This window comes from Manis pentadactyla, chromosome 9, assembly GCF_030020395.1.
Source record: "Manis pentadactyla isolate mManPen7 chromosome 9, mManPen7.hap1, whole genome shotgun sequence".
In the NCBI taxonomy this organism is placed as follows: domain Eukaryota; kingdom Metazoa; phylum Chordata; class Mammalia; order Pholidota; family Manidae; genus Manis; species Manis pentadactyla.
The window spans coordinates 16,458,131-16,485,137 of record NC_080027.1 but is presented as its reverse complement, the minus strand read 5'-3'; the positions used below and the strand labels follow the sequence as shown (position 1 = coordinate 16,485,137).

General features: G+C 41.4%; 1 protein-coding gene across 1 annotated transcript; it reads left to right on the top strand.

Moving 5' to 3' along the window:
- The first annotated feature begins 4,695 nt into the window (after positions 1-4,695).
- Positions 4,696-21,258, top strand: MS4A7 (membrane spanning 4-domains A7). Its single transcript, XM_036917231.2, has 7 exons — positions 4,696-4,854; positions 9,375-9,531; positions 13,829-13,963; positions 15,412-15,468; positions 17,224-17,430; positions 19,802-19,903; positions 20,687-21,258. The coding sequence occupies exons 2-7, from the start codon at positions 9,388-9,390 to the stop codon at positions 20,759-20,761; spliced, it is 720 nt and encodes a 239-aa protein (XP_036773126.2). The 5' UTR covers positions 4,696-4,854; positions 9,375-9,387; the 3' UTR covers positions 20,762-21,258.
- Positions 21,259-27,007: the final 5,749 nt, after the last annotated feature.

Sequence of the window (27,007 nt, the reverse complement as noted above, 5' to 3'; positions counted from 1 at the left end):
TGGGAACAGAAGAGGCACTCAGATGAATGAATGAAGAGGAAGGCCCATTTTTTTTCCATTTGGAATTTTGGGAGGAATACTGGGCCTCTACACCTCTTCAGGAAGGACACTGTGAAGTTCCAGGAGGCCTGGCAGAGCTGCTGAGAGTGGCGTGAATAGGGCCCCACTTTATGCAACACTTCTTCCCAACATGCAACACTGCAATGTCTGGCCTCAAGTTCTGCCAAGTGCAGATGCTCAGCTCATCACCATCTGGCTCTTTCACCAACCTCACTCCCTCATCACCAGTCTCATTCTTTCTCCCGCCGTCAACTGAATGGTCAGTCCATCAGCTGTGTTTTACCCACACATCAAGGGTACTATCAAATGACCATCCATGCACATTCACTTGGAAGGAAAGGTTTCACAATAGGTTTGGGATCAGCTGTTCAAGTCAAGAGGACCAATAAGCAAGTTCGGCAGCAATAATAGAGCAGAGTAGCTAGAGCGTGGTCCCTGAAGTCTGCTTTTCTGGATCCAAATTCAGACTGTACTAACTACCAAGTGTGTGACCTGAGAGATAAGTAAGTAGCTTAGGTGATCAGTCAGGAGACAGAGACCTCCCAAATTATTTTAGCAGAGAGCACTTGCCATAAAGAATCATTAACTGCAGTAAAGACCAGAAAGGCATGAAGAAATCACCAAACTATAGATGGTGTGAATCAGACACCATCCCAGCCACTCCCAACTCCCCAACTAATCTGTGGGCTTTAGTTTCTCCACCTGGAAAATGTGAGGCTGGGGAAAAGATACTTTAGCTTTCATTCTGCTGTCATAACATGAGAATCTAAGCAGGGGGGATAAAGAACCCATGAGTGCAAAACAATAACCAAAACCGAATGCCAAACTGACAGCAAACTGCGGCTCTGGGGAAGCTCTCCTAGACAGTCAGACCCTGCATTGCCTATTCTGAGGAAAAAAATCTCAGTTCAGGGTCATTACAGTTCTGAGATGATGCACTTCCACTTTTCCTAGCTTCATGGGCTTGGGGTGGGGAGGATGGGAAATTGGGAAATCCTAGACTGCACCCTTGAAGCAAGTTTAGCACAATGAGTCACTTGCCATCTAGACACCAGGACTCTTTGAATAGGGCTGAGTTTATTCCTATCAATGTACAGGAGAACGGATTTAGAGTAAATGTAGGAAAACATTTTCTCTACATTACTCTACTGGCACATAGAGACCAGAGATCAATCTAAAAGATCAAGCACACTTTTCTACAAAGGGAGTGGGAGAAGATATTGTACAAGGAATACAATTTTTCTGAATGTTAATATATGTCAGACTCTGTGCTGGCCACTTAATACAGATTTATATACATATGACTTTATGACTTAGTACTCACAAAAATTCTGAAGATCTTTTTATAATCACTTCATATCTGAGAGAACTGACTGGATGTTTAACTGATTTTCCCACAAATCAACTTCTTCCAGTCAAAGAAAGCTTTTCAAAGCTCCCTTCTCTTTCCAATTGGGTTATTTTGTTTTTTCATATTGCCGACCTGTACAACCCCAAATGAATGACTTCATTTGCTAACATCTGAGGATATAAAGCACCCTGGAAATCTGCTTCTGGTTTTCAAGAGGTTGATACTCCTTTATCCATGCACACATTAGCACACACAATCACACACAGGCAAGCGTACTCATCATTTACAAATACAGAAGTAATTATTTAAATTACAAAATCAACCAATGGAAAAACTTTTTAAAAATTAACTACAGGGAGAAGAAGGAAGGGAGGGGAAAAAACAGTGTACTATATGTGTGTAACATCCCCAGCAGCACAGGAGGGAGTTTGTTTGACACCCTCTGTATGTTTACACCTTACAACTGTCCGGGGCACAATACATGCAGAAACCACCATGTGACAACCAGGGAATATTGAAGAGTTCCTTTTGGTCCTGGATCTGAAGTTCACACTTAACAGAGAAAGTTTCTGCTTGCTTAATCTCTGCAGTTTCTGTAAACTCTGTAAGTTTTATTTTTTGAATCATTTGTACACACTGGATCAAAGATGATGATATTCATATTAAGAGATACTTATCAAGGAATATATTTATGAACGTGTTGATCATGCTAACCTATCCACTGATATTCCTCCCCCAAAATGAGCAGTTTTTACAAATAACCAAGAATATTTAAAAGAATGATCTCAGATTTAGATACCGCTACACACAGGTGTATGTAAAATTTCTGAACAACTTAGTTGTGGTACTTATTGTTACTTCATGACTTGAGTAAAATTTATAGTTCTTGGACTTAAAAAGTAACATAAAAAAATAACCACGTTCTCTTGCTTTTGGTAATAATGAGCATCTATGTATGAAGTAATTAAGGTAAGCGAAATTATATAAAGATATGCATTACTAAAAGGGAACAAAAAAGTGATATGAGGCTGAAGAACTACTTCTAGCCAACATTTTGTATTATCTCAAAAGTATTAATAAGTTTTTATATGTGAGATTAATTTTATTTCAGAGTACTGACTATATTATGTACCAATACTACATAAGTACGTGAAAACTATGTCATCTTGTCCATAAATTAAGAAATTATAAGCCAGAAACTATCAATCATTTAATCTTAAATCATGTGCATGCTGTCAAAAAATTGAAAACATACACTTTATTTCATATTGCATAGGCCAAGATTAAGCCTTGATTGTATCACCCAATTTGATTTTGTAATGTTGATTTGTAAAGTTTTAATTTTCTAAACAGAACTTTTTCAACCCCTTTGACGAGGGGACCCAGTGGGAACGCCTCTCACTTTCTCCTTGTAACTGCTTCTTCCATCTCCTGTTTCAATTCCTTTTCCCCAAGTCTCAGTCCTCTTGTCACTAGTTTCTCTTTCATTCCTAGCAGTGGAAAAGAAAATATAAATACACACACACACACACATTTATACACCGATGTACACAGATACACATACATATGCATATATATAAAGAGAATGAATAGTGTTGCCATGCAAGCAAATACGGGTTTGGAAATTAACTGAAAACATTTGATTATAATATTGATCTAATCCTGGCAAATCCTAACCTACAACATATGTACACAGAGTTATGCATATAAAAGCCGAAGATAAATTACCTGTGACATGGTAGTTAAGCAAGTCTTTTTCATATGTAAACTTGGTTGAAACTAAATTAACTACGAAGATTGTTCAATTTAGTTGCAAACAGTGCTGAGCAGCTCAGCAACATCAGAGTTCTGACATCCTCATGGATGAATATTTTTACAAATGAGGCTTTGATTAGTACATATTTATATCCATGGTATAAACAGAAAAATATTATAGCTAAATTAATCACTGCATACACCCCAAATTTTAGGATATACTAAAAATTACCCTAATGATAAACTGAGGATAATAAGTATCAAAAAAATCAAGTGAAAGTTTTTTAAACATTTACCATATATATGTATATTCATATATATATATGTACATATGTGTCTGAATATTAATTTTTCAACATAAGATAAAAATATTGATACTACTGGTTTAGGGTCACCTCTTTGGCTTGCAGAAGATGTATGAGAGAAGCCCAATGATGGAGACCTTTCCTTTGCCATTCTGTTCAAAGCAGGTCACAGACCCGGAGGAAGGTCTGGACCAGGAAGGTCTTCTGAAGTGAAAATGATGACAACGTTGGTCTTGCAATGAAGATAATGACAGTGACAGACTGCTGCCAAAGTACAATCATGAGCCCGAGCTGCCAAGAGGCTTGGATCCCAGTCCTGTTTGGACCACTGACCGGATGTGTGAACTGCGGTTATGGTCCTTCAGCAATGTCACCTCATATGGAGGACAAAAGGGTTGGACTAGAATTGTCTCCAAGTATTTATGAGTCTCTTAATGCCCCCTGGCTTAGATGTGCTCCTCCCTCAGGGAACAGCCTTGCCAGCCTTCAGGAAGTAGAGAACCATGGGGTATCGCAGGCTGCTGGCTGCTGTTACAGGCTGCACTTCCCAGAGCCATCCTGACCCCTCGCCTTCAGAGCTGTTCTCCAGGCAGCCTTAAAGGGAATGTGAGGGTGGTAACAGCATCCCTTCAACAACCCGTAATTCCCAGAATAGGAGCTTGTTTGCGGCCTCGATGGCTCTGCCTCTGATGCCAATCCACTGACATCCTTCCCAAGATGTGTCTGGACTTCCTGCGCACGAAGTTAGGAAGATATGGAGCCAAAGACAGAGGAAGAGGCAGCCCCAAAGAAGTAATAATAAGGCAGGAGTCTCCATAGGTCACTTTCAGTTTGCCAAGAGCCTGGAAATGGGAAAATACATAAATTCTCCCAAACTCAAAATGAACATAATTATTATCACTAGTAATTATTGGGTGCCTACATTTTGTAAGCTCTTTACATCTTTTCTCTTTAATTCTCCCAAAAGCCATATAGGGGAATTATTATCCATCTCCATTTAGTAGATAAGAAAACTCAGGCTAAGAGGAAGTGTTTGAATTACCTACAGGAATGGGGGAAATGACCACTAACAAGGGCACAGAACTCACTAGTCTTCACAAGCTCCTTCCCTTATGTGTTACTTCATTTTCATGTCATTCTCAGACCGTGAAATTTAGAAAGAGGAAGCAGAGATATTTTTTATATTTAACTGTAAGTACAGCGAAACCCCTATCTTGTGTAATCATAAATTGCTCTGAGAAAGGGACAGGAAGTCTCAGCGTTGGAGAGCAGAGCAGCAAAATCATTCAGCAGGAACAGCCTAGCAGGAAGTTTTGGCTGAAGGCTCCCCAGAGGTGAGCTGGCCCACCAGCCACAACACCCAAGACTGGGCGGCAAGAACAGGTAGGTACCTTGGTTTGGATCAGGCATTTGGGGAGAGATTACTGTCTTTTGAAAAGCCAGCCAGGAATCAGATTCCTGTCTCTGTGCTGATGACCTGCAATGAATTGGTGAGTCAGCTCCCCTCTCTGGGCTTCAGTGTACACACTTTCCAAATAAGAGAACTAGGTGAAATGATCCTTAGGTTTCTTTCAAGATTGGAGGTGGTAATTTTCCACAATTGTCTGCACTTTGTGGTATGTCCCTCAGTCTCACACAGGACATGCTCTCAGCAAGTATGGTGCAATTAGATGAAATCCTGCAGGAGTGCCCCACTGTTCTATGCTGTTTCTGTAACAGAGGAAACTGCTGTGTGCAGAGCAGTCCTTCAACCTATGGTTTGAACCCAAAGTGAGGATTTCAGAACTGTCTTGGAAGGTTGTGGGCCACCCCAAGTTTGTCCCCACTTGGTGAATGTGTAAGGACAAGGCCTCCCCCTTGGACTGTGGTGTTGGAGATGCTGGCATCAGTCCAGAGACACCTCATAAAGCCATGAACAATCTTGGTTATTCAGGATGCCTCCTAAAAATTAGCAATATGTGTCACAATTCGACTATTATAGCCTTAAACTCAGTAAATCTACTTCTAAGAAGATAATTGAAAAGGTGAGGTACAGCAAAGAGGCAAAGATGTTCCTTATGGCATTGATTGTAAAGGTAACAAATAATAGCAAAAAAACAGGAATAACCTAAACAACCACAAGTACGTGACTGGTTAAATGAATCTTGGAACACCTATTCATTTGAATATACAACTTGGCTTTTTTTGTGGCAAAATACACATAACAAAAATTTAGCATTTTAACCACTTTTAAGTGTACAGTTCAGTGGCATTTAGTCATTCACACTGGTGTGCAACCGTCACCACAATTGAAGCCCAGAATTTTTTCATCTTACCAAATTGAAACTCCGTGCCCTTAAATGCTAACTCCCTTTCCCCTCTGCTCTCGGCCCCTGGCAGCCATCAGTCCACTTTCCATCTCCTTGAATCTGAGTGCTCTGGGTGCCTCGCAGAAGTACAATCATTGGGTGACTGGCTTATTTCACTTCGCAGATTGTCTTCAGGGTTTTCATCCATTTTGCAGCATGTGTCAGAATTTACCATTTGGCTTTTAAATTTAGGGCTTTTATTATCTATATTCATTAGTGTTAAAGATATCCAAGAATAGCATTGAGTGCAAAAGGAAGATTTCTGAATGGCACAGACAGAATGACTCTGTTAGCGTAGGATTTTGAATGTATGTAAACATACATACAGAGAGAAGGAGAGAGACAAAATGAGAGAGGAGAAAAAGAGAATGTAAAAGACATATATGAGACAGCAGCAGTTGCATGGTAGTTGAGATGTAGGGAACTTTCTGTTTCCTTCACAACCTTATTCCTTTTTCTACTATAGTTGCTAGGTTATGTACTCTTTTAAAGAAAACAATTAAAAAACAATAAAGGGCAATAAATGTACATAATATCTGAGAGTGCAGTGAGCTAGAAGGTAATAACTAGGCTTCCAAATCCTAGCTTCAGGCTTAGGAGAGAGCACATCTGGTAGTTTCTGGGAATAAGAACTGAAAAATACAGGAAGGAATCCAGAACTATGAGGCCTTTTTTTTTCTAATTGGGGTTCAATCTTTTTTTTTCTTTCTTCCCAATTTTATTTTTTAAATGCAATCTATTTTCAATGAGACCTACCCTCTTAGATTTCAAATGTACAATACAGTATTGTTATCTATAGGCATAGTGTTACACAGCAGATCTCTAAAGCTTATTTTGGCATAACTTAAATGTTATACACCTTGTACAGCAACTCTCCATTTCTTCCTCCCCAAGACCTTGGCAAAAACCATTCTAACCTTTGCTACTATGAATTTGACTATTTTAGATACCTTCTATACGCCGAATCGTTCAGTATTTGTACCTTCTGTGACTGGCTTATTTCACTTAGCACATGTCCTCAAGGTCAGCCTTAAAAGGAGGAAGTCCTGCAGTATGTGACAATACATATGAACTTTGAGAAACTTGTTATTAAGAACAGAAAGAAGAAGGGGTCTACTTGGCACATCTGGGCTCTTAAACTACAGGGAGTAAGGCAGAAGCCAAGTTAAGAGACTGTGGGACCAACTCTGGACATACAGACCATGAACCCACATTCCCCAAGGTCAGAAATGTACGTGTGAGTGACTGTGGAGCTGCTGAGTGGCAGCCAATGGACTTCAGCTCTAAGGGAGGAAGGACACAGGGGCTGGTCCTGTAGCTCCATGAGTACGCCCACATCTCTAGGGGACCGAAGAGCTCTGGCATTAGACTGCCTGGGTTCAAACCTGCCTCCACGACATGCTAGATACAAGTCTTATGCAAACTATTCGCCTCCCTAAGTAACAACAGCACCTATCTCTGAGAGTCACTGTGTAGATTAAATGAGACTATGCAAAACTCTTAATAAAGTGTCAGACTCACAGTGGGTGCTCAATAAATGCTAGTAGTTGTTTTCATTTTATTAGGAACTATTGTTTCATTTTGAAACATAGAATCTCTGGCTCTAAAGATGTGCTGGAATGCTCAGTGGAGGGGGCCTGGAACCACCACAGCATCCTTGCCCCAGCTCTACCGCAAGGATTTAGTGTCAACACTATTCCTTTCCTTGTTCAGGTAGCCTCACCCACACTTCTGCCCATATTCCATACTTCAGCCCAAAAAGTGAAAATCAGCCCATTACACAAGGAGAACTTTATTTTTAATAACTCTTCAAATAAGGTAGTTGATGCCCTGAGAGCATAAGAAACTTAACCAGGGGAAAGATGTAGGAGTAGAAATGAAGTAGTGGCCACCGACGTCTTTTTGAGTATTACAGAGCACCTGCACATCACAGAGGCATGACAAAGCACACTCATGTACACCACCTCATTCAAATCCTCACAAGAGTCCTTCATGATATGCCTATTTTATAGGTAATGAAACAGAGGATGAATGAGAGGAAATAACCTGCTTGTGGCCAGCTTATAAATACGAGAGCTGAAATTCCAGTGAGCTTCGGATATAACTAATATGTGTGGAGAGTTCATCATGTGCCCTGCTCTATGCTGAGTTCATTACACACATCATCTCATCTAACCCTCACCACAAACCTATGAAGTGGCTGAAATAACTTGCCTATGGTGAATTTAGTGATACTTGATGAGTATAGAGTACGAGCTTACCTCACCTAGCCATTGTTCAGATGTACAACCCTGTGCTGAGGCATCAGACTCCCAGCCCAATGCCCTTCCCCATCTCCCCACCAGTTATGAGATTTTGATGCCAGTTCCAATCTCTGTGTGCTATGCGCTCCACCTGAGAGAGCCTGGAACCATTCCTAGAACACTAAGAGATAGAGGTAAAGCGTCAGGGAACAGAACTGTGGCTCCATCAGATTACCACGAACCTTAGTCTAAATTGGGACCTTTAAGACAGAGAACGTGCTGCAGAGAAGAGACCTGGGGAGCCTGCCTGTGGCTGAACTCTTTTGCTGACACCCCAAAGGCCCAGGAGTGCCGCTGAGCTGGGGCTCAGCAGACAACCTGCTCCTCGAGCCTACCCCGGAGCTGCCAATGTTAGGGAGGAAGGAAGGGGAAGTTAATGAGGGGAGTTAGTGTAGTGTTGAGAAAAATACCATAAGCTTCTGAGTCAGACTGACCCGGTTATACAACTTCCAGTTATGCAAATACAGGCTAATAACTGTATTTGCTGCAGCGTTTTAAACACTTTCTATGTGTCAAACTAAGCACCGGCACTTCATGCTCTGTGTGACTGTATCGTTTAACAAAGATCACTTGAACTTAGTTGTCCTGAGTTTCTGATGTATAAAGTGCATTTAATAACATTTAAGTTGTTATTAAGGTTAGTACTATGGCTTAGTGCTGTAATTCAGCAGGAGTTAAATAAATGTTCGTATATGCAATTATTAAGCTAATAAGGTAAAGGAGTCATTCTAGGTGGGACAGGCTCTATACAGGGAAGGAATGTGGAATAGGATTATCAATTTATCAATGGACAGTAAACAGGACTCTGATGGAAGACCAAGCAGGACAGGGGTAGCATAAAAGCACAGTACTGGGAGGTGCGGCACGGGAATGTACCACAGGTGAACCAGAGGTACAGGGCTAAGGAAGGGAGGCTGGAAGTGAGGGTCGTTGAGGGAGAGGGAGCTGGACACACTCAAGGCTGCAGAGCAAATGCTACGTGAATTGTTCAACTGTTAATCTGGGCCTCCTCAAAACGCTTACAGTTTTAGCCCCACGCCTTGCTTCCTGTCCACAGTGACGGACTGTGCCAAGCACGCATAGCTTTCCAGTGCTTCCACTGCTCCCCCACAGCCAGCTTTGTTCCTTAAAGGCAAATCATCCAATGGAGAAAAATATTACGCTCCTACAAAGTCTGATTCCTGGGAGTTGCGTATCTTTAAGTCAAACCTTGGGCCCTAATTGAGCTCACTGAGTTCATTGCCTCTTCCAGAACCATCAGCATCATGTTATTGCAGCCCAAGACCAAGAAAGCCTTTGACGCCTTCACTCTGCAGGGCATCATTATCCCCCACGGAGAGAAACCTGGACACAGCTACCAAAAGGAAAACCTGCAGAAAGGTCTGCAAAAAGAAGCCACAGTTCTTGGAGTAAGTCCGTCTCACCATAAGGGGAGCACCAGGGAAAACATCATGCACAGACCCGGACTACAGCTCTACAACACACCTGGAGGAATCTTTCATTTTCTTTCCTGTCTGCTTCCAGGTTAATTGGGACATGAAGTGGGGCTGTATAGATAGACTCTCTCCTGCTCAGGCCTTTTTGTAAAATAACTGAAAACAGTAGGTCTTTTCCACCTGAAATCTATAGTAATAAGGTCTCTTATCACTTGTCTTTAATATAGTAGAGATTTTGGATTTAACTGTATGATTTTAGTCAATATGATTACATTAGATCTTCTTATTCTGAGCTCATTTCCTTAACATTTTGAGATGAGGTGCTCTGGACTAATCTCATGATGTATTTCCTCCCTGGTCACCTGCATAATCTTAAGACACCCCTGTGTCCTAAGCTATCATCCTTCATATCCAGGACTTTAATTCCCACATGGTTCTTAATATCCCCTCTGAAGACCCAACTCCTCCTCATTCCCAACTTTGGAAACCTTTATCTTTTGTGCAAACAGTAATCTAATTCCTGAAGGCACTGCTTCCACGGCAACCCTCTAGGCATGGAAGGAAAGGCAGTATCTTTTTTGCTTCTTGTGAACATTTCTAGATCAATCTTTTCCTCTCACCTCTAAAAAACTCCTACTTTAGGATTTCATGCCATCCTACTAAGCAATTCACTCCCACTTACAAAAAATAACATAAACATCCTTTTTAACATATTATTAGAAAAACCCTAATCCAGTCTTCTTCCCCAAAAAGATATTTGAAGTGTTGTTTATATTTTGAACACTGGAAAATAATCATTATTTCAAGTATTTTTAGACAGTCATGAACTTCAAAAGGTATTTTTAGATAATTCTAATATTAGGAATAACAGAGATATAATAGAATTGTAATTTAAGAATACTGAGCTTAGTTTAAAGATCTAAAAAAAATCAGTGTTGTAAAAAATAACATTAAAGGATGCACTGGCAAATTTGAAAAGTGATCATCCTTTAAAAATTGTATGATGAATATGTTGCTGGAAAATAAAACCAAGTAATGACTGTCACTCTGCCTTACCAATACTCCTTAATTTACTTCATTCTGGTAACCAGTTCCAGGCTGATCTGCCTTTCAACTCTCTCGTTCCTTTTGCCCAGGCACCTTACAATCTAGCCTACATGTAGCCGAGAATCATAAACACATTTCATTGTTTGCTTCACCAATCAGTAGGAGATATTATAAATGTTTATTCATTCATACATTCATCTATCATTAACTGAGTGCCTTCAATGTGCCAGCCATTATTTTACATAGTTAGGATAATCTGTGAACTATATAGTTAAAAGACACAAAACAAAAAAGCTCCCTTCTCACAGTCCATGTGGTGTATTAGAGACACAGAGACAAATTCCAGTGCATTCCCACCTCTTTTACTCTCCAGGTAATTGACCTCCTCCCCTCAAGACACTGGCTCTTCATTCACGATCTCTCCCTCCAGTAGGGTTTTTATTATAAGCCTCAGCTGGTTCAATACTCGTGTTTATGCTCCTCCCAGTGTCTCTTCCTCTCAGCTCCCTGACCTCTTTCTTCTTCACAAGTATCCTGTCCATCCTTCCTTAGACAAACATTCCTGGACCTTATCCATACTAATGGTGTAAACCCATCATTACCTACAATTCAACCATCCCATACACCAACCACCAAGTCCACTCTTTCCAGATCACTCTGTCTAACTCTACATTGACTAACTTTTTTGACCTCCCTGAGATTTACTGATAATATCCCTTCCTCAAAAAGCGTCACTTCCTTATAAGCTCACCTCCTCCCCAACCTAGCCAAGAGCCCGTAGTTCACTCTCTCGTGAATGCCCTCAACAGCCTTGTCCTTTCCTCCTTGTCACATTCTTCAGGAAAAACTGTGACATTGGTTTAATTCTAACTCTGCCTGTTTTCCTACTCATATTATACCTAAATAAATGCAACTAACCTTGGTTGAACACACACACATACCAGTTTTTGTAAAAGTTGCCTAAAAAGAACATATTTCTCTCATCCTTCCACTTTCCTACTACCCCAGGGAACTATTTCAAAAATCTCTAATGCTTCTTCCTTCTCCACTGACTACCCTGCTTCCTAAAATCCTAAGAAAATTGAGGCACTCTAGAGAGAATGTCCACAAGCTGCTACACCTCTACAATAATGCACATCCATGATCTTATATTCTTTCTTCACTCCCCCATTACAAAGAATAAAATGTCCATCTTCTAATTAATGATAACCCTGCCTTTGTGCAGAGACCCCTTGTCACTTGTTCCAGTAATTCTCCCCATTCTTTCTGCACTTTTTTTTATCAATTCCATGAGCAAAGAATCCTACTGCAGTTCCTTCCATCTTGAAAACAAAAAGCAAAAACAAATACTTTAACTTCACACACCCTCCAGCTACACTTCCCAGCAACACTCCTCTAAAGGGTAGGAGGTCAGTGTCTCTAATTACTCTTGAATGATGTTCTCTCTTGAATCATATCCAGTGGTATTTGTCCTCATGGCTCCACATAACTGATCTAATGTCCAAGCCTCCACTGTTAACTTTCTTGAACTAATAGAGGTGTTTGATGTGGTCAACCACTCTCTCCTACTCAAATGTTTTATTTCCTTGGCTTCTTACACATCACTTTCTTCTGGTTTTCCTCCTTCCCTCCTGGCTGCTCCATTCCTGTTTCTATTTATTTCTCTGAGCTTCAATCTGGAGGGCACCATAACTTCATCTTTGATCCCATTCTCTTTCTATATCTGCGGCAATGGTGTCCTCTTCCAGTCATATGGCTTTAAATATTATCTCCACTTAGGATTTGGAAAAAAAAGACTATGTCCTTTGCCTGGATCTCTCCTTCAAACCTGAGACTCATATAATCTAACAGCCTATGTGCATCTCCACTTGGATATCTACTAGAGATCTCTCCCTTAACCTATCCCAGACTGAAATCCTGATGTTCCTCCCCAAACGCACTCCTCATACAATAGCCCCCATATCAGATCAATGTCAACGCCATTATTTCAGATGCTTAAGTCAAAACCGTTGGAGGCAACCTTCATTCCTCTCTTCCATAACCCACATTTAAACTGCCAGCAAATACCGTAGCTTTAACCTTCATAGGACATCTAGAATCCAACTACTTCTCAGTACCTCTACCATCAACAGCTTTCAAACCAGTATCCTCTCTCATGGGAATTATTGCAATGACCTTCTTATTGATCCCCTGCTTTGTTTCCTTCCAATATCTTCTCACCATATCGAGCAGAATGATCGCTCAAAAATATCAGCTATATCATGTAACTCTTTTCACTCAAAATTATCCAATGGACTTCCCTTCTTACTCAGGATAAGAGACAAAGTTGGTCAAGTAGCCTACAAAGCCCTACAGAGTTTGCACCAGGTTCCCAGTACTTCTCAGGCCTCCTTTTCTATGACTTTGCTCTTAACTCATTCTACTTTCTAAGGAACTTACCTGTAAAGGACGTGATGCGTGTCCAATGGCAGTGATTTTCATTTGTGTTATTCCCCCAGTGGCTGGCACACAATAGAGATTCAATAAATACTAATTGTATGAATGGTTGTATGTTCTTTAAGTCACTTCTCCTGCGTGTGCATGATCTTTACATATGTGTAACAGCAAGTAAGACTGAGGGCTGTGGTGGAAATCCTAGCTCTTCCACTTGGCCATTTGTGTGGGTTTATACAAGTTATTTTAAAGTTGTTCTCATCCATAAGTGACATAAATAACCAGAATGTAGAAAGTATCAAATAAATGCAGACTATATTATTATCATTGGTGTCACAAAAATGGTAATTATAATTAAAAATCGAATGATGAATAAGATAAGATGAATTAAGGCACTAAAGACTTCCTGCTCTATTCTTTTTCAATTGGAATTGAGCCTTTTTTAAACACTCCCTGGCTTTCAATATCTATCTAACTGGGCTACTGTCCAGAAAATTTTCTGCATCTATTTTTCCTAGAACAAAAAAAAAAACATTGCCAACTACCTTTCTCAAAATAAAGTTAAAATGTGCATATGATCACTCTTTGATTTGCTAGCTTCACAAATCCGAGAAGAAAGTTACACATGGCTTTATCTTAGAAAATGTCTTTCGTCTCCTTGCATTTTTTTTTCCTTTTCAGTATGACAAATTTTAACACTTTCATATTCTTTATAATTCACAATGTGTATTCAAAGAATCACTTTCATCTTTTAAAGTGTGTTCTAGATGGTCTCTTTTATCTCTTGTAGATTATCCAGATTCTGTGTTGCCTGATGATTTCAAGTATGGGGGCCATTCTGGTTTCTGCTCCCTATTCCCCCCACTTCAAGCCAGCAGTTTCCACCGTTCTGATGTCTGAGTACCCATTTGTAGGTGCTCTGTGTGTGAGTAAAGCGGGGTCTCCAAGAGGAAATATTTTCTAAATGCTAACTGGGTGCTAAGTCATGGGGTGACCCAGTCCCATGAGGTAGGGAGAAGGGAGAAGGCCACGGCGTCCAACCTTCCCTCTGTTATTGTCCCACGTCTGTCTCTCCAATTCAGGAGAGCCGCAGGGGAGTTTAATCCATCCCCGTCTGTGAGCATGCCAGGCTGGCTGGGGCAAGAGGCAAGGGCATTGCTTACCTGGCTGTACAGCCTACCTCTGGAAAGTGGAAGATTTTTTACATCCTTCTTTGGACCTTTGATGAGGCCATTGGATTCCCTCCAGTTTAAGGATGATCCACCTGTCAGGCAGAGAGCAAAAGGTCATTTAAAAAATACTATCAGCACTACTGGTAGATGCCATGAGCTTTTCAGAGAATTAAAGTAGCAACGGTAAAATTCATGGGAAGAAGTGGCACTCCTGCTATATGTTCAGAGGCAAATTTTGAGCATTTGGAAGACTTTTTGGCTGCCTTCCATCTAAGGGCCCACAAAGAAGGGCCTAGTGGACCCTTTTATTTAGAGACCATCTGAGGCCTCCATATGCCTTCTACAAAGTGCCACTTCTTTTCCATGTAGTATATCCTGTACAAAGGAGAAAAATTCTGGGCAAATTTTACCAAGGCACCACCTCTGTATGGATACAGTCCTTGTGTGGATACAAGCTATGCAGTGATGCCCAGAGGCCCTACTCCTGCCCCAAAAACATAATCTGTCCTTGACTTCTCTATCTAACCAGTAGGTGTGGCTCCCACATTCCCCTGTGAAAGATCAATTAGCTCAGACTGGACCCTCTTCACCAGTGACCGCCTAATCCCTAAACCACAAGCTTAACCAGTATTCCCACTTCTCAGAGCATCCTCCCTCCACCAGCTGGATCCTACATACCACCGGGGTCACATACTGACCTCTGGCCTTTATGACTAAAGAATCTTTACATATGACCCTGTACTTCCCACTTTCCTCAACTCCCTGTCTACAGCAGGCCACCGACACCACTGGCTTGAAGCCCATCTGTTTGTGCACCTTAAGCCTCCAGGGCCCGTTTCCTAAGTGCTTCTGTTGGCTGCTCCCAACTTGCTCTCCCTTTAAGTCAAACTTTTCTCTTCCACCCTTGCAATTTAGCTATGTTCTCTTCCCTCCATGCACATTCTCTCTCCAGGCCTTCTCAGCTCATAGTGATTTTCACCAACATAAATCCAGCCCCTCTGTGCATCTGCCTGCTCTTCAAAGTCAATGTAAGCCTCCCATGGGCAGAAATCAGGCCTCTATCAATATGGGCCCACACCATTCCCACAGTGTTATGCCCCTAAAAGTTTTACATCATTGATTGATTGAGTGATTGACAATAACATGGTGGCCACACTTCCACAAGAAAACTGAACTGACAATTTCTCTCTTTTCTGAGCAGTTTGCCATTACTGGATCCCTCTCAATTATCTCTGGGAAAAAAGCAACTAAGCCCTTTGTAAGTATAAGAATAATCAATAGCTGATTGGAATAAAAGTAACTTCAGAGTTAATTCTTCTAGTTCAAAATCTCCATTTGACAGTTCAGGGAAATAGGACTCAGAGCAGGAGTTCTTCCCACTGGTCTGTTGGCTGAACCAAGAGGAAAGCCCAGATTTCCTGCCTTCCAGACCAGGGCTCTTTCCTCTGCACAGTGATGCTCCTGGATCACATTCCAGGCTTGGAGGAGGTTCACCTCAGTTGCTTAAGCAGTGGAAATTTTTTAATATTCCATGGATTCTTTACAACTTGTTATCTTTGCCCTGAATAGGGCAGAAGACCATCCCAGCTAGAGCCTGGAGATCCTTTTTCTAGAAAATCCTGCCTCATAATGATTCAGTTTCTCTATAAATTGCAGGATCAGAGGCAGAAGTGTATGGGATTATATACTGTAGATATCTCCTCTACCCACTCAGAAATAAGAAATGCTCAGATGGTAGCCACTTCCCTGACAAAGGTCCCAGGAGTTGGCAGGGGGAGCAGCTGAGGTCTTTGATCCCCTCCCCTGCGGCGCACCCACAGAGATGACTTAGGGAAAGCCACATCCTGACTTGGGAAGACCCAGGGTCTGGTTAGGCACGGATGAGGGCATGCGAGGTGGTGTATGAAGCTGGCACATGTTCCTGAAGCTTGAGGCCAGAGTCTAAACCCCAGAACTAGTGCACAGGATTTTGAAGAGTTCACAGCCTTGGATGGAGCCAGATTATGGAATCAGGAAGACCAATGTCCCATCCCAGCTCTGTCACTGACCCATCTGTGTGCCTGAAAATGTTCTTTCCTCCTCTGGGCTACATTTATAAAATGTGGAAGATGAACACGTGGATCCCAAGCAATGGCCTCCCAAGAGCCCTAAGTGCACTGAGAGGGAAAGTGACACTTGGGATGACCTGACCCAAGGTGGGCTCTGCAAACAGGACACAGACACCATGGGGCTCCATTCCCACATGGCAGGTCTGTGCAAAGGCACTGCCCATTCAGTCTGCTCCTCCTTCAGGGACTCAGCACTTGAAGTTATGCAGGTACTGGGCTAGGGCGGCGAGGGCAGGGCAACCATCCTCCCCAACACAGAGTATCTTAAGACAGTGTTCAAACAGAAAAGAGCACGTGCTGGGAACCTGGCACAGAGCCTGGCACATCAGTGCCTTTGCAGATGAATCATATCCTATGAGAGCTCTTTCCCCCAAAATGTAGAATGTGACCCAGAAGAGAAGGAGGTGAATGTGGTTCTCATAGGCCTGCTTCACCTTTAGGTAGGTATTCCAACTTCCCCAGTTTGCTTCTGCCTTTGTTCTAAAGCTGCTTCTCTATGGAAAGAGAAGCAATAACTCCATCTTTCCAGGAGGGACTAAAGGTCATATTCCAGAAGCCCTGAAATCAATAAAATGACTTTATGGCTGCTGAGGAAGTCAAGGGAGATACTGGCAGTGGCATGAGCAGTACCACCTCTGTCTCCAGCGCTGCAGAGCGTCAAGGAGCCAGAACCCTCTCCCTAAGCAGGAATGTTCATACATTCTCTCATTCAACAAATATTCACTACTTACAGCAGGTGATAGACTTGACAGTGAGAAGGGAAGAATAAAACAGTCTGTGCCCCATAGGAGTATGCAGATTAGAGGGGAAACGGACTCAGGAAAGCACCCCTGCAATGCATGGAGGGTTAACAGCATCACATGCTGCTTCTGTGATGAGATCCCAATGCAGAATTTCTCTTGCAGGCCACGAGCAGCCTGATCTCAAATGCAGTGAGTGCTGTTGTCGCTGGAGTGGGCCTCTTCCTCCTCGCTGACAGCCTCGTAGCCCTCTGGACTGCCTCTCGGCGGTGTGGCTCAGAAAAGGACTCTCTATCCTTACTGCCTTATTCGGGGTATTATTATTCAACACACGAAGTCAAGGACTGTCTCCTGGCCAGTGTCAGTCTAATAGTAAGTAGTTTCAGATTTAACATCCTGTCATGTGAAATCTCAGTGTCTCTCCTTTGCATAATCTATACTTGTTCAGCAGTTTCTAGTCCTGTTGGTCTGAATGTCTGGAAACAGAGAAAAAAATGTCTGATTGAAAGAAGCCCATCAGCAGATTGCATAATATGGGAGATGTTTATGCAGTTAAAAAAAGGAAATTGAGGAGGGTGCTAGGTACAGAACTTGAATCTTAAATCCAAACACATAATTATTATTTTGTGGCTCAGCTGGGCTGCCAGAGAGATGGGGATTCAACTTCAAGCAGAAATGCCAACATCTCTGGGCAGCATTTTCTTGGCACCTTTCCCCCAAACTTGATGGTCACCACCTGTTGATGGGAACAATCCTGGCTTAGTCAATCCTCTATACATAGGCCAAGTCATAAATGTTGGCCCTTTAGGAGAAAGATTTATTCCCTTGTGACACTGCCTCCTAGGAGCTGAGGAAACAAAGGCAGTATGTTTCATTCCCTTGGATCTATCTGTCTCATGAATCTCAGAGGATGCATGCAAGTTTCTGGACTCACAGCCTTCCGTGAGTCTGCCCGTGTGACTCAAAGGTTGTCAAAAGCAACCCTTTGATACAGGAGCTTGAGGAAGTGGAGGAGCACAGAGACCCATCTGGTTGGAAATCAGCATGAAGATGCCCAGGAGACAGAATAACCCGGGTGCAGGCAGGCATCTGGCAAAGGAGTGCATAAGGCATCCTCCCCATTGGCTCTTGGCGGTTTAATATAATGATAACTAATCTCGATACACATCAAACTGCCTCCCACTCTCAGTTACCTGGAGTCAAAGAAAAATTCCTGTGACACTGGAGAAGTTGCAACAAGGCAGACTAAGCAGACTCCAAAGGCCCACTCTCTTTATTAACTAACACACAGACAACCCGGGCAAAAGTAACACATCGAAAAATCAAACATATGTATCTAAGGTTGTAAGAAGGAAGGAAAAATATCGAGGAAGAAAGAAATCTTAGGTTCTAAAAACTGTGAAGGACCCTAAAGCCAGGAAACCAAATGGGAGCTGAGACCAGAAAACCAGGGAGGCCTGGGTAGGAACACAGATGCTAGCGGCTGGGGTCTGAGGTTCTTGACCCACAGGAAGCAGGGAGCGCACACTGAGTGCCCTACAAAAATGTTACAGTCTGACACTGGATATGTTCCCTGTTTATTAAGACAAGGGGCCCTCTGCCTAATACCCCAAGAGGCTTTAAGAAACTCTGCCATAAAGGCTTCCAAGATGAAATTATCTCACCACGCCTGGTTCAGGAATGGTATCCAAATCCAAAATTACATGTAAAATAGAAGAATCTCAAATAAAAGGGTTAACTTAAAACTATTCCTGGATCAGTGAAACTCCTAAGGTTCTATCAGAAGCAAACCTAAAACTACCATCCAGGGAGACATCCACTAACCCAGCTTAGGAATCTCCTACGTGTCAAAGAATCTCCCTCCACCACCCACACTTTGAAGTTACCTAAGAATAGAAATATTTTGAAAAACATAAAAAAGATGGGGAACAGCAGCACATGGAACAAACATGAAAGTTAGTTGCCCAAATACTGGAGATTATGCAATCATTTTTAAAAGATTTATAATGAAAAAGTATTTTAAATGATAATAGATTTAAAAAAGGAATTGAAACCAATATGAAAGAACATGACAGGAAGGAAGAAGGTGGGTTTGAAAAAGGACTACATAGAATGATTAGAAATGAGAATTTGTAATCTTTGAAATTGAAAATTTGGTATATCAGTTAACTAGTAGATTCAACACATCCAAAGAAATTAAGAGTGACATGAAATTTAGGGCTGATTAAATTACACAGAACACAACACACTAAGATGAAAATCTGGAAAACATGAATGAGAGGTGAGAAGACAGAGAATACAGCAAAGTGAAAAAGTTTAACCCACACCTAATATGTGTTCCAGTAGACCAGCATGGGAGAAGGGACAAACAGAAATAACTGAGAATTTTTCAGAATTAAAAACAACATAAGATTTCAGTCTGAAGGAAGGCACTGAGACCACGGCAAGAATAGAAACAAATCCACACTGAGAAACATCACAACAATAAAAACACCAAAGAAAAAAGAAAATAATAAAAGCAACTAGAGATAAATGAAGGATGTTATCTCAGAATGTGGGATACCAAGGTTCTGAGATGAAACTAGTATTGCTTATTTCCCTTAACCTGTTAGGAGATCCAAAAGAGAAAGCAGAACAGAGAATTACACAGTGTACTCTGTCCCTTATTCTCTGCTTTGCTAGAGCCTTCACCCCCAGCCTCTTGTCTAGTGTATGGCACCAACCTTCCTGTCCTGATTTACAGGGTGTGCTGGTGGTGATGTTTATCTTCACTGTGCTGGAGCTCTTACAAGCTGCATTCGCTTTTGTCCTTTGGTGGAAACAGGTCTACTCTAACAACCCTGGCGTAAGTACTCTGAAATGTCACATGGTACCTGCTGGGTCCCAAGATTTGAGTGATGATGAGCAAGGTCTGAGGAGTGGCAGAAAGAGGAGCCAATTATTGGGCATAAGGTACATATGGAAGTTGACATTTATAGTCAGAAAAGAGTTCAATGAATAGGCTCCTTCATGACGACACGCTGATCATCTGAAATCAGCTGGTGCCTACTGGGCAGCAAATCAGTCAGAGAATTGCTTCACATGAACCTAGCTGGCTTCAGAAATCACCTGCCCCAACTCCTTGTAAAAGAGCCAAGGCTTAGGTAAAATCCCAGGGACAATGAATGACACGGACCAAGAGGCTGAGCATGAGAGTCTGCACCTTTCCCTCCTGTCATGAACACAGCCACCTGCCTCCCTGGAGAGTCCCCACAGCCCAGTTGCCTTGCAATGTGATGAGATTTGACTAAAACACCTCTGTTCTATTTATGCTTTCCTGTGTTCTTCCCTACTCTCTCTGAGGGCTTGACATTATGATTTTTAAATATTTTCATATATCAAAAGCTATAGTAAAAAAAGGGGGGGAAGGCTGAATAAATTATGATTCAATTTTGATCTTATTAGGAAATGGTAACGTGATTAGCAGACTGGAGAATGGCATTTGAACTCATATTGATGCAATTACATATTATGGTAATTGGAAGAGCTATGACTATACATTTGGGAGGAGTGAATTATCAATATGTATCAAAAAAGTCTCCTCCAAAGTCAGAATTAAAAAGCTACTAACAAATTTTATCTTTTGTAGAGTGCATTTCCCTTGCTTCAGTCACAAGATCATATACAACATGTCAAAAAGAATTCTACAAGGTCATGGATATGAGTAATTCTTGGCTTTGGAAGAAAAAGGAGCAACTCAGTGATTATGATAAAGTGTGATTAGACCTTCCTGACATTTCACCTACTTTAGATACTGAAGTAAACTTTCCAAAATAGCTTTTGTTTCACACTTGCTCAGTATGAGTAAGTTTATTGCTCTTGAAAATAATTTCCCAAAAGCCCACATTAGTAAAATATTATTAGTGAGTCTTCCAAGATGGCCATAAACTTTATAAACTTCTCTGGGTAAACTATCAGAAAGTGATTTATCTATCTATAAATATGAGGAGAAAATGTGTACTCTATGTTCCTATGACCTAGCTAAGTTGTGGGGCCATGCAGGCCCTGTTTCTGCATTATTGTCACACTTATATTGCATTAGTATTAGATATTAGGGATTGCAAGAATATTTTCATCAAAAATATTTTTTAAATTTATGACTCCATTTCTGTCAATTGAAGGGACTGAATTTTTGTCAATTAAATATGGCTTAATATTCTATCTCATTTAATGACTTTATTCTTAAATATCTGGATTCAAAGATTAAAATTAACCACAATGCTCTCTCTGCCATCTCAGTTTAGACCAAATGAGTTATTAGATATCTAAAAATAATATCAAATTTATTCCTGTATTGGAATAAAGAGCACACAACCTACCCAATAAAGAGGTTCCTAATATTGCCCCCTGGGTCTAAGCCTTGGGTCCTGTGCCAGAGGGGAATGTGCAACAGAAACAAATATGTATATTTTCCAAATGACATGTACAGAAATAGTCATAGAAGTATATATAACAGTCCCCAAAAGGAATCTACCCTAAATGCCTATAAACAGTAGAAGAGACAAATAAGACTTGTAGCATATTCAGACAATGGCATACGTGAGTGGACAGACTACAATTACATGCAGCCATAGAGATAAATCCCACAAGCATAATGTTCAGGGGGTAAATAGTCGTGTATTAAAAATGCACATGCTCTGTGATTCCATATACATAAAGTAGAGTTTAAACACAAGCAAAATATATAGTATCAGAATCAGGATAGCAATTACCTTTGGGGGTAGTGACTGGAAGGGGACCCAGAGGGCCTAAAAGTTCCTGGAAATATTCTTTTCCTTGATCTGGATGCTGTTACTGCACATAGATGACTTCTGTTCTCTTGGTTCTATGTTATAATTGAATAAAAACTTTTTTTAAAAAGTTAGTTTTGACCTCTTGTGCCCGTCTAGTTATTGAGCCATCTCTCACTTCTCCATAGCCAAATTCGTTTAAAACATCATCTCCCAAAAACATTGGAGTCATCCTTGATGCTCTTATTTCTTTTACATACTGTATCTAATTCGTCGTTAAAACCTGCTAGTTCTAACTTCAAAATAGATGGAGTCTGACTACGTCTCACCACTTGCAAGTACTGGGGTCCATTGTTTCCACTGGCATGATTGCAGTGAGCAGCCCACCGAGTATCCCCCACTCAATCAGTCTCCACAGCAGATGGCAGGGTTTCCTTAAACCTGAGATCAGACCATGTCACTCCTCTGCTCAAACCCATTCCATTTCATTCCAAATGAAAGCCAGTGTCCTTAAATGCCCTTACAGGATCTCAACTCTCATTTCCTCTGGGGTCTTCTGACTACCCTCCCTTTCTCCCTCTGCTCCAGTAATGTTGGGTCTTTTGCTGTCACTTGACATAGTCTTTCTCCGGGAATTTTACACTTGCAGGCCCGTCTATCTGCAATGCATTTTTTTTTTTTACAATTAGTTCCATTGCTTTCAGGTCTTTTTTCAGATCTCTCAGCCTCAATGAAAGTTTCTACCACCAACCTACATAAAATTACAACCCTCTTTCCCAATCCTTGCTTCTTTTTCCTCCATAACCCTTACTACCAGTGACATTATATATTTTATTTTGTTTGTTTGTTAATTGTATGTCTACCTGCACTACTCAGTAAACTACATTAGGACCCTTACTACTACACACTGATATTTTTAGCTCCTATTTATGTGTTTTCCAATGTGCACGTGTGTATTACTATTTTAAACTGGGGATGGAGGATCTCAGAGATTCCTCCTTATTCCAATTCCATAAATTAAGCAATGCAATAAAATTATATTTTATCCAGAATCTGTTTCTTACATTTGTTTTTTTGCTGTTAATAGACATATTCTTCAGGATATCTGGAGAAATATATCTAGAATTATCTGAAATAATATTCCAAATAGCATTATCTGGAATAGATTCAGAATTATCTGGACTAATATTTCAAACTGATAGATGGTGTGCTAAAGACATTGCATTTTCGTTTGTAACTCTCCTTCACCCCATCTCCCGAACCCCAAACTGGTCGTCTTTCATAAATGGCATGACAATCAACTCAATTTCTAAAGTCATAAATTTGGGAATCATTCTTGACTCTCCTTTGCCTCACTACCACATGTACTTTGAGAAACAAATCAGGCAAGAACCACAAAGGGAAGGTCTAATAAGCTCACAGTAAGCGCAGGAATGAATGGTTTCAACCAAGTCCAAGCAGACACTGCAGATATTGGCATACACAGTAAAACTGCATTCTCACTCTTGATTACAAAAAAAAAAAACAAAACTGCAGTTTCTCCAAAAAGGTAGTGCAACATGAGGGACTGGGCCACACATACTCAGACCCTTACCACAAACTCTCCAGTCCTTCCTCCCATCTTAGCCAACTCAGGTGAAAAATTCTCCTTGTTGACATGATGTGAGCAGCCACATCAAGGAAGCAAAGGCCTGAGGGCATCCTCTAGGATCTGCCGGTGGCCTCTGCCTCCCAGCCAGCAAGACCCAGAGCCCTTAGTCATACAACCCCAAGGAAATAAATCTGTCAACAACCTGAATGTGCTTGGAAGTGAGTTTTCTCTAGCTGAGCCTCCAGATGAAAACGCAGCCTGGCTGAAACCTTGATTGCAGCCACGTGGGATCAGGAGGCACCAGCTAGGCCAAGCCTCAACTCCTGACCCACAGGAACTAAAAGGTAACAAACGTGTTGTTTTCAGTAACTGAATTTGTGGTAAGTTATGTAGCAATAGAAAACTCATACACCCTGAACTGTTGGGTGGAAAATGCAAGTGGAAAAGCCAAGTTCAAATTTCAGCTCCCCCACTTACCAGCAGTAGCTGCTCTTCAGTTTCCTCATCTTTAAAATGGATATGATAATAGAACCTATCTCCCAAGGGTTTGGGGAGAGTGACATGGTAGCACATGCAGAAGGATGAATTTAATGAAATATTAAATGTCTCATTTTATTTAGAGCAGTGTTGGTACATGCTAAATGCTCTATGTTATTTGCCAAACTCAAGGAACAGTGGTCTTCTGCAGGGGGAAAGAAAGAGGGAATATCATTTCCACTCAAGAAGACTGTAGCCCCACAAGGATTCTGCCATTTCACCTCTTCATGGAATTAGCCTATTCTTGCCTTCTGGTCTGAGTCCACAGATTGCAGTATTAGAGTTTCCATCTTTAAGGTGCTTGAAAGTCGAAAACGGGGAAAAGGGAGAGGCTGACAACTATAACCTAGCTGAAACATTAAAATGAGATGCATTTTGAAATGACCAAGGCAGATAGGCTTATAAGCTTCTCCTGCTTAACATCAGCAATGAACTCCTAAAAATCAGGTATTCTGCATGAAGGCAGTTTTTACCACCATTTTAAAAGGAAAAAAAAGCTATATATTAGTCAACCCAAACTCCATCCAATTCCCTAAAACTTAAGTAAAAGGCAATAAGACATCTATATATGAGCAGTAAATTAACGTGTTAGGTTTCAAATGCTCAAAATATTTCAATTCTTTCATTACCAAATAATCACAATGGTTGACAATGTTAACCTTAAAAAATGAAAGTCAGTTGTTTAACCAGCAAAAAGGGGTATATTCGGGAATAGCAAAGAATTGCAATTCAGGAGAAGCAAGCTATAGCAAAACCGCAGGCAAGTCCAGAAAACTAGGGAGAGAAATGTTCTTTTTTTTTTTATAGAGGAAAAGGGCCAAGTTGGAAGGGCTGTTCTAAACGAAAAGTTCATTGGAGGAAATTGGGAGTTTCACATATCATGGCTTGTCATTGGCTGAGTTGTGACAGTCTCCTCCATTGGCTGGGCTCTTACTAGGGCAGAAGGCAGAAATCTTTCTTCTCCTCCAGGGTAGGGGTCTGCGATTAGCTCCCCCTGCTGGCCCCTGAAGCCATGTCAGTGAGGTTTCCCTTCATCAATTTCAAGGTGGCGGACACGCTTTGCAGTCTGTGGCTGCAACAGCGTCAGCACCATCCCAAGTGCCCTTCCCTTTTACTGACATACCATGCTTTTCGAAACTTTTTCACAAGATTCTGAGGGCCTATCAGTTCTGCTTAGAGTTTAAATACAGACGTGTCCCACACATTGTTTTGTTTAAAATGTTGTGTTGCACTTTAGGTACATAATTTAAAATTCACCTGGATAAACACGGGCAGGAGGAAAATGTTGTACTGAGAAACACATACCTTCTCTGAATCTGGATGTGAAAAACAAAGAGGCATTCTATCAGGAAAAATTAACAGAGGACACAGTCTGCAATTCTTTCTATACATCCGTGCTTCTCAACCTGGAATGATTTGGCCTTTGCCCCCCACCTCCAGCCTGGGGCCATTTGGCAATGTCTGGAGACACTTTGGGTTGCTACAGCTGGGTTGTGCTGCTAGTATGTAATGGCCGGAGGTCAAAGACGCTGACAGATACCCTACAGCACACAGAACAACTCCCTGTAGCAAAGGACTATCAGGCCCCGAGTGCCAGCAGTGCCGAGGCCGAGAAGCCCTGCTAGCCACGGCTACCACAAACTAGTAAATACTCAAGGTAATATTTGCACATATTTTTTGGCTTTGTGAGACCTTTTGCCTTTATGATTTGAGAGCTTAAATCATAACCAATAATAGGACATAAGGATTAACATGGAAGGCAAAATTTTAAATGGCTTCTTAGGTTGTTTTACTTGTATTTGTATAGTTTAAATCAGGAAGGCCTTGAATAGAATTAGTTCTACTTGTCTTTCTGAAAGGTAAAATGTGCTCCACTAAAGTGGCAACTACATCTGGTCCTATACCTTCTTAATGACTGATTTTTAATCTATAGAAGAATATGGTTAAATAGTAAGGGAGACAACTCATCAACTACAAGTGGGAAACTCCTTTCAAAAGCATGTGGAAGCATGGCTGAGTAGAAACAACAAGGATTTTGGAGACAGACAGTGGGGTTTAATTCCTTTCCCTGTCCCTTAGTATGTAGTAACATTGGGCAACTCAGCCTTTCTTTACCTAAGTTTCAGAAGTGTAGAACTGTTAAAAGAACACTGTTAATACAAGTTAAAACAAAACACCTTCTACAGTGCCTGGATATAGTGGGTATCCCATAAGTTCCCTTATAGCTCATGAATGTAGATACTGGAATTTGATCTTACATATGCCATCTACTTATTTTGTGTCTGCCATCTGTAAACAAATTGACAAGAAAGTTGAGTCTTCTAGGTAAATGGATCCTTCCCTGGGAAGACAGGGGGCTGGATTATGCTATAGAATTCTAAGACACTATGACTCAGTGACTGCAGTTCTGTGATTCTAGTACAAAGTAATCACTAAGGGCTCAGTGCTAAGAACTCATATGAGGGGAGCTGTGCAGATAGCCTTCATTTTTAGTAAATCCTTAGTTTAATTCTCTACTTGAGGGGCGGTGCCAGAGAAATGTGGCCTGGGGAGAAACCCCAGGATGCTTTGAGGGGCAGCTCTGTCCTGAGAAAAGCCACCGCATCCCTCTCCCTCTGACCCCTCACGGGCTGAGAAGCCCCCTGGGCTCCTCTCAGCTCCAGTCAGGCTCTGGGGCGAAGGGGAGGTGAGACATAACCTCACCCCAGTTTCTCCGTTCGTCAGCAAACTTCATGAACTTTTAGATGGTTGGCCGGAGCCTCAATTCCAAAAGCACATATTGAATGTGGAAAATACAGGGTGGGGATAATAACAGGATGTTGGCACTATGGCAGGAGAAAAAATGCTGAACAGCTTGTAGTCTGTCCTCAAGAAGCTTGCAATCAGTCTGATATAAGATAAATGGATAATATCAGGGAACAGCATACGGAGTGAAGGATTCAAACCTGAAGGACCAGGTAAGTGTAATGAGGAAAGAGACATGGGGCCCTGAAACTCTGAGAGAGGCTGGTAAATGGACAAGGAAGGCATTCAGGAGGAGGGAAGGGTGACA

Bases quoted from the DNA above. Each gene is read 5' to 3' on its own strand.
- MS4A7 (XM_036917231.2), top strand. From the start codon at position 9,388: ATGTTATTGCAGCCCAAGACCAAGAAAGCCTTTGACGCCTTCACTCTG. The intron at 9,532-13,828 runs GTAAGTCCGTCT...TATCTCTTGTAG, and splicing joins AAGAAGCCACAGTTCTTGGA to ATTATCCAGATTCTGTGTTG. The intron at 19,904-20,686 runs GTAAGTACTCTG...TATCTTTTGTAG, and splicing joins TCTACTCTAACAACCCTGGC to AGTGCATTTCCCTTGCTTCA.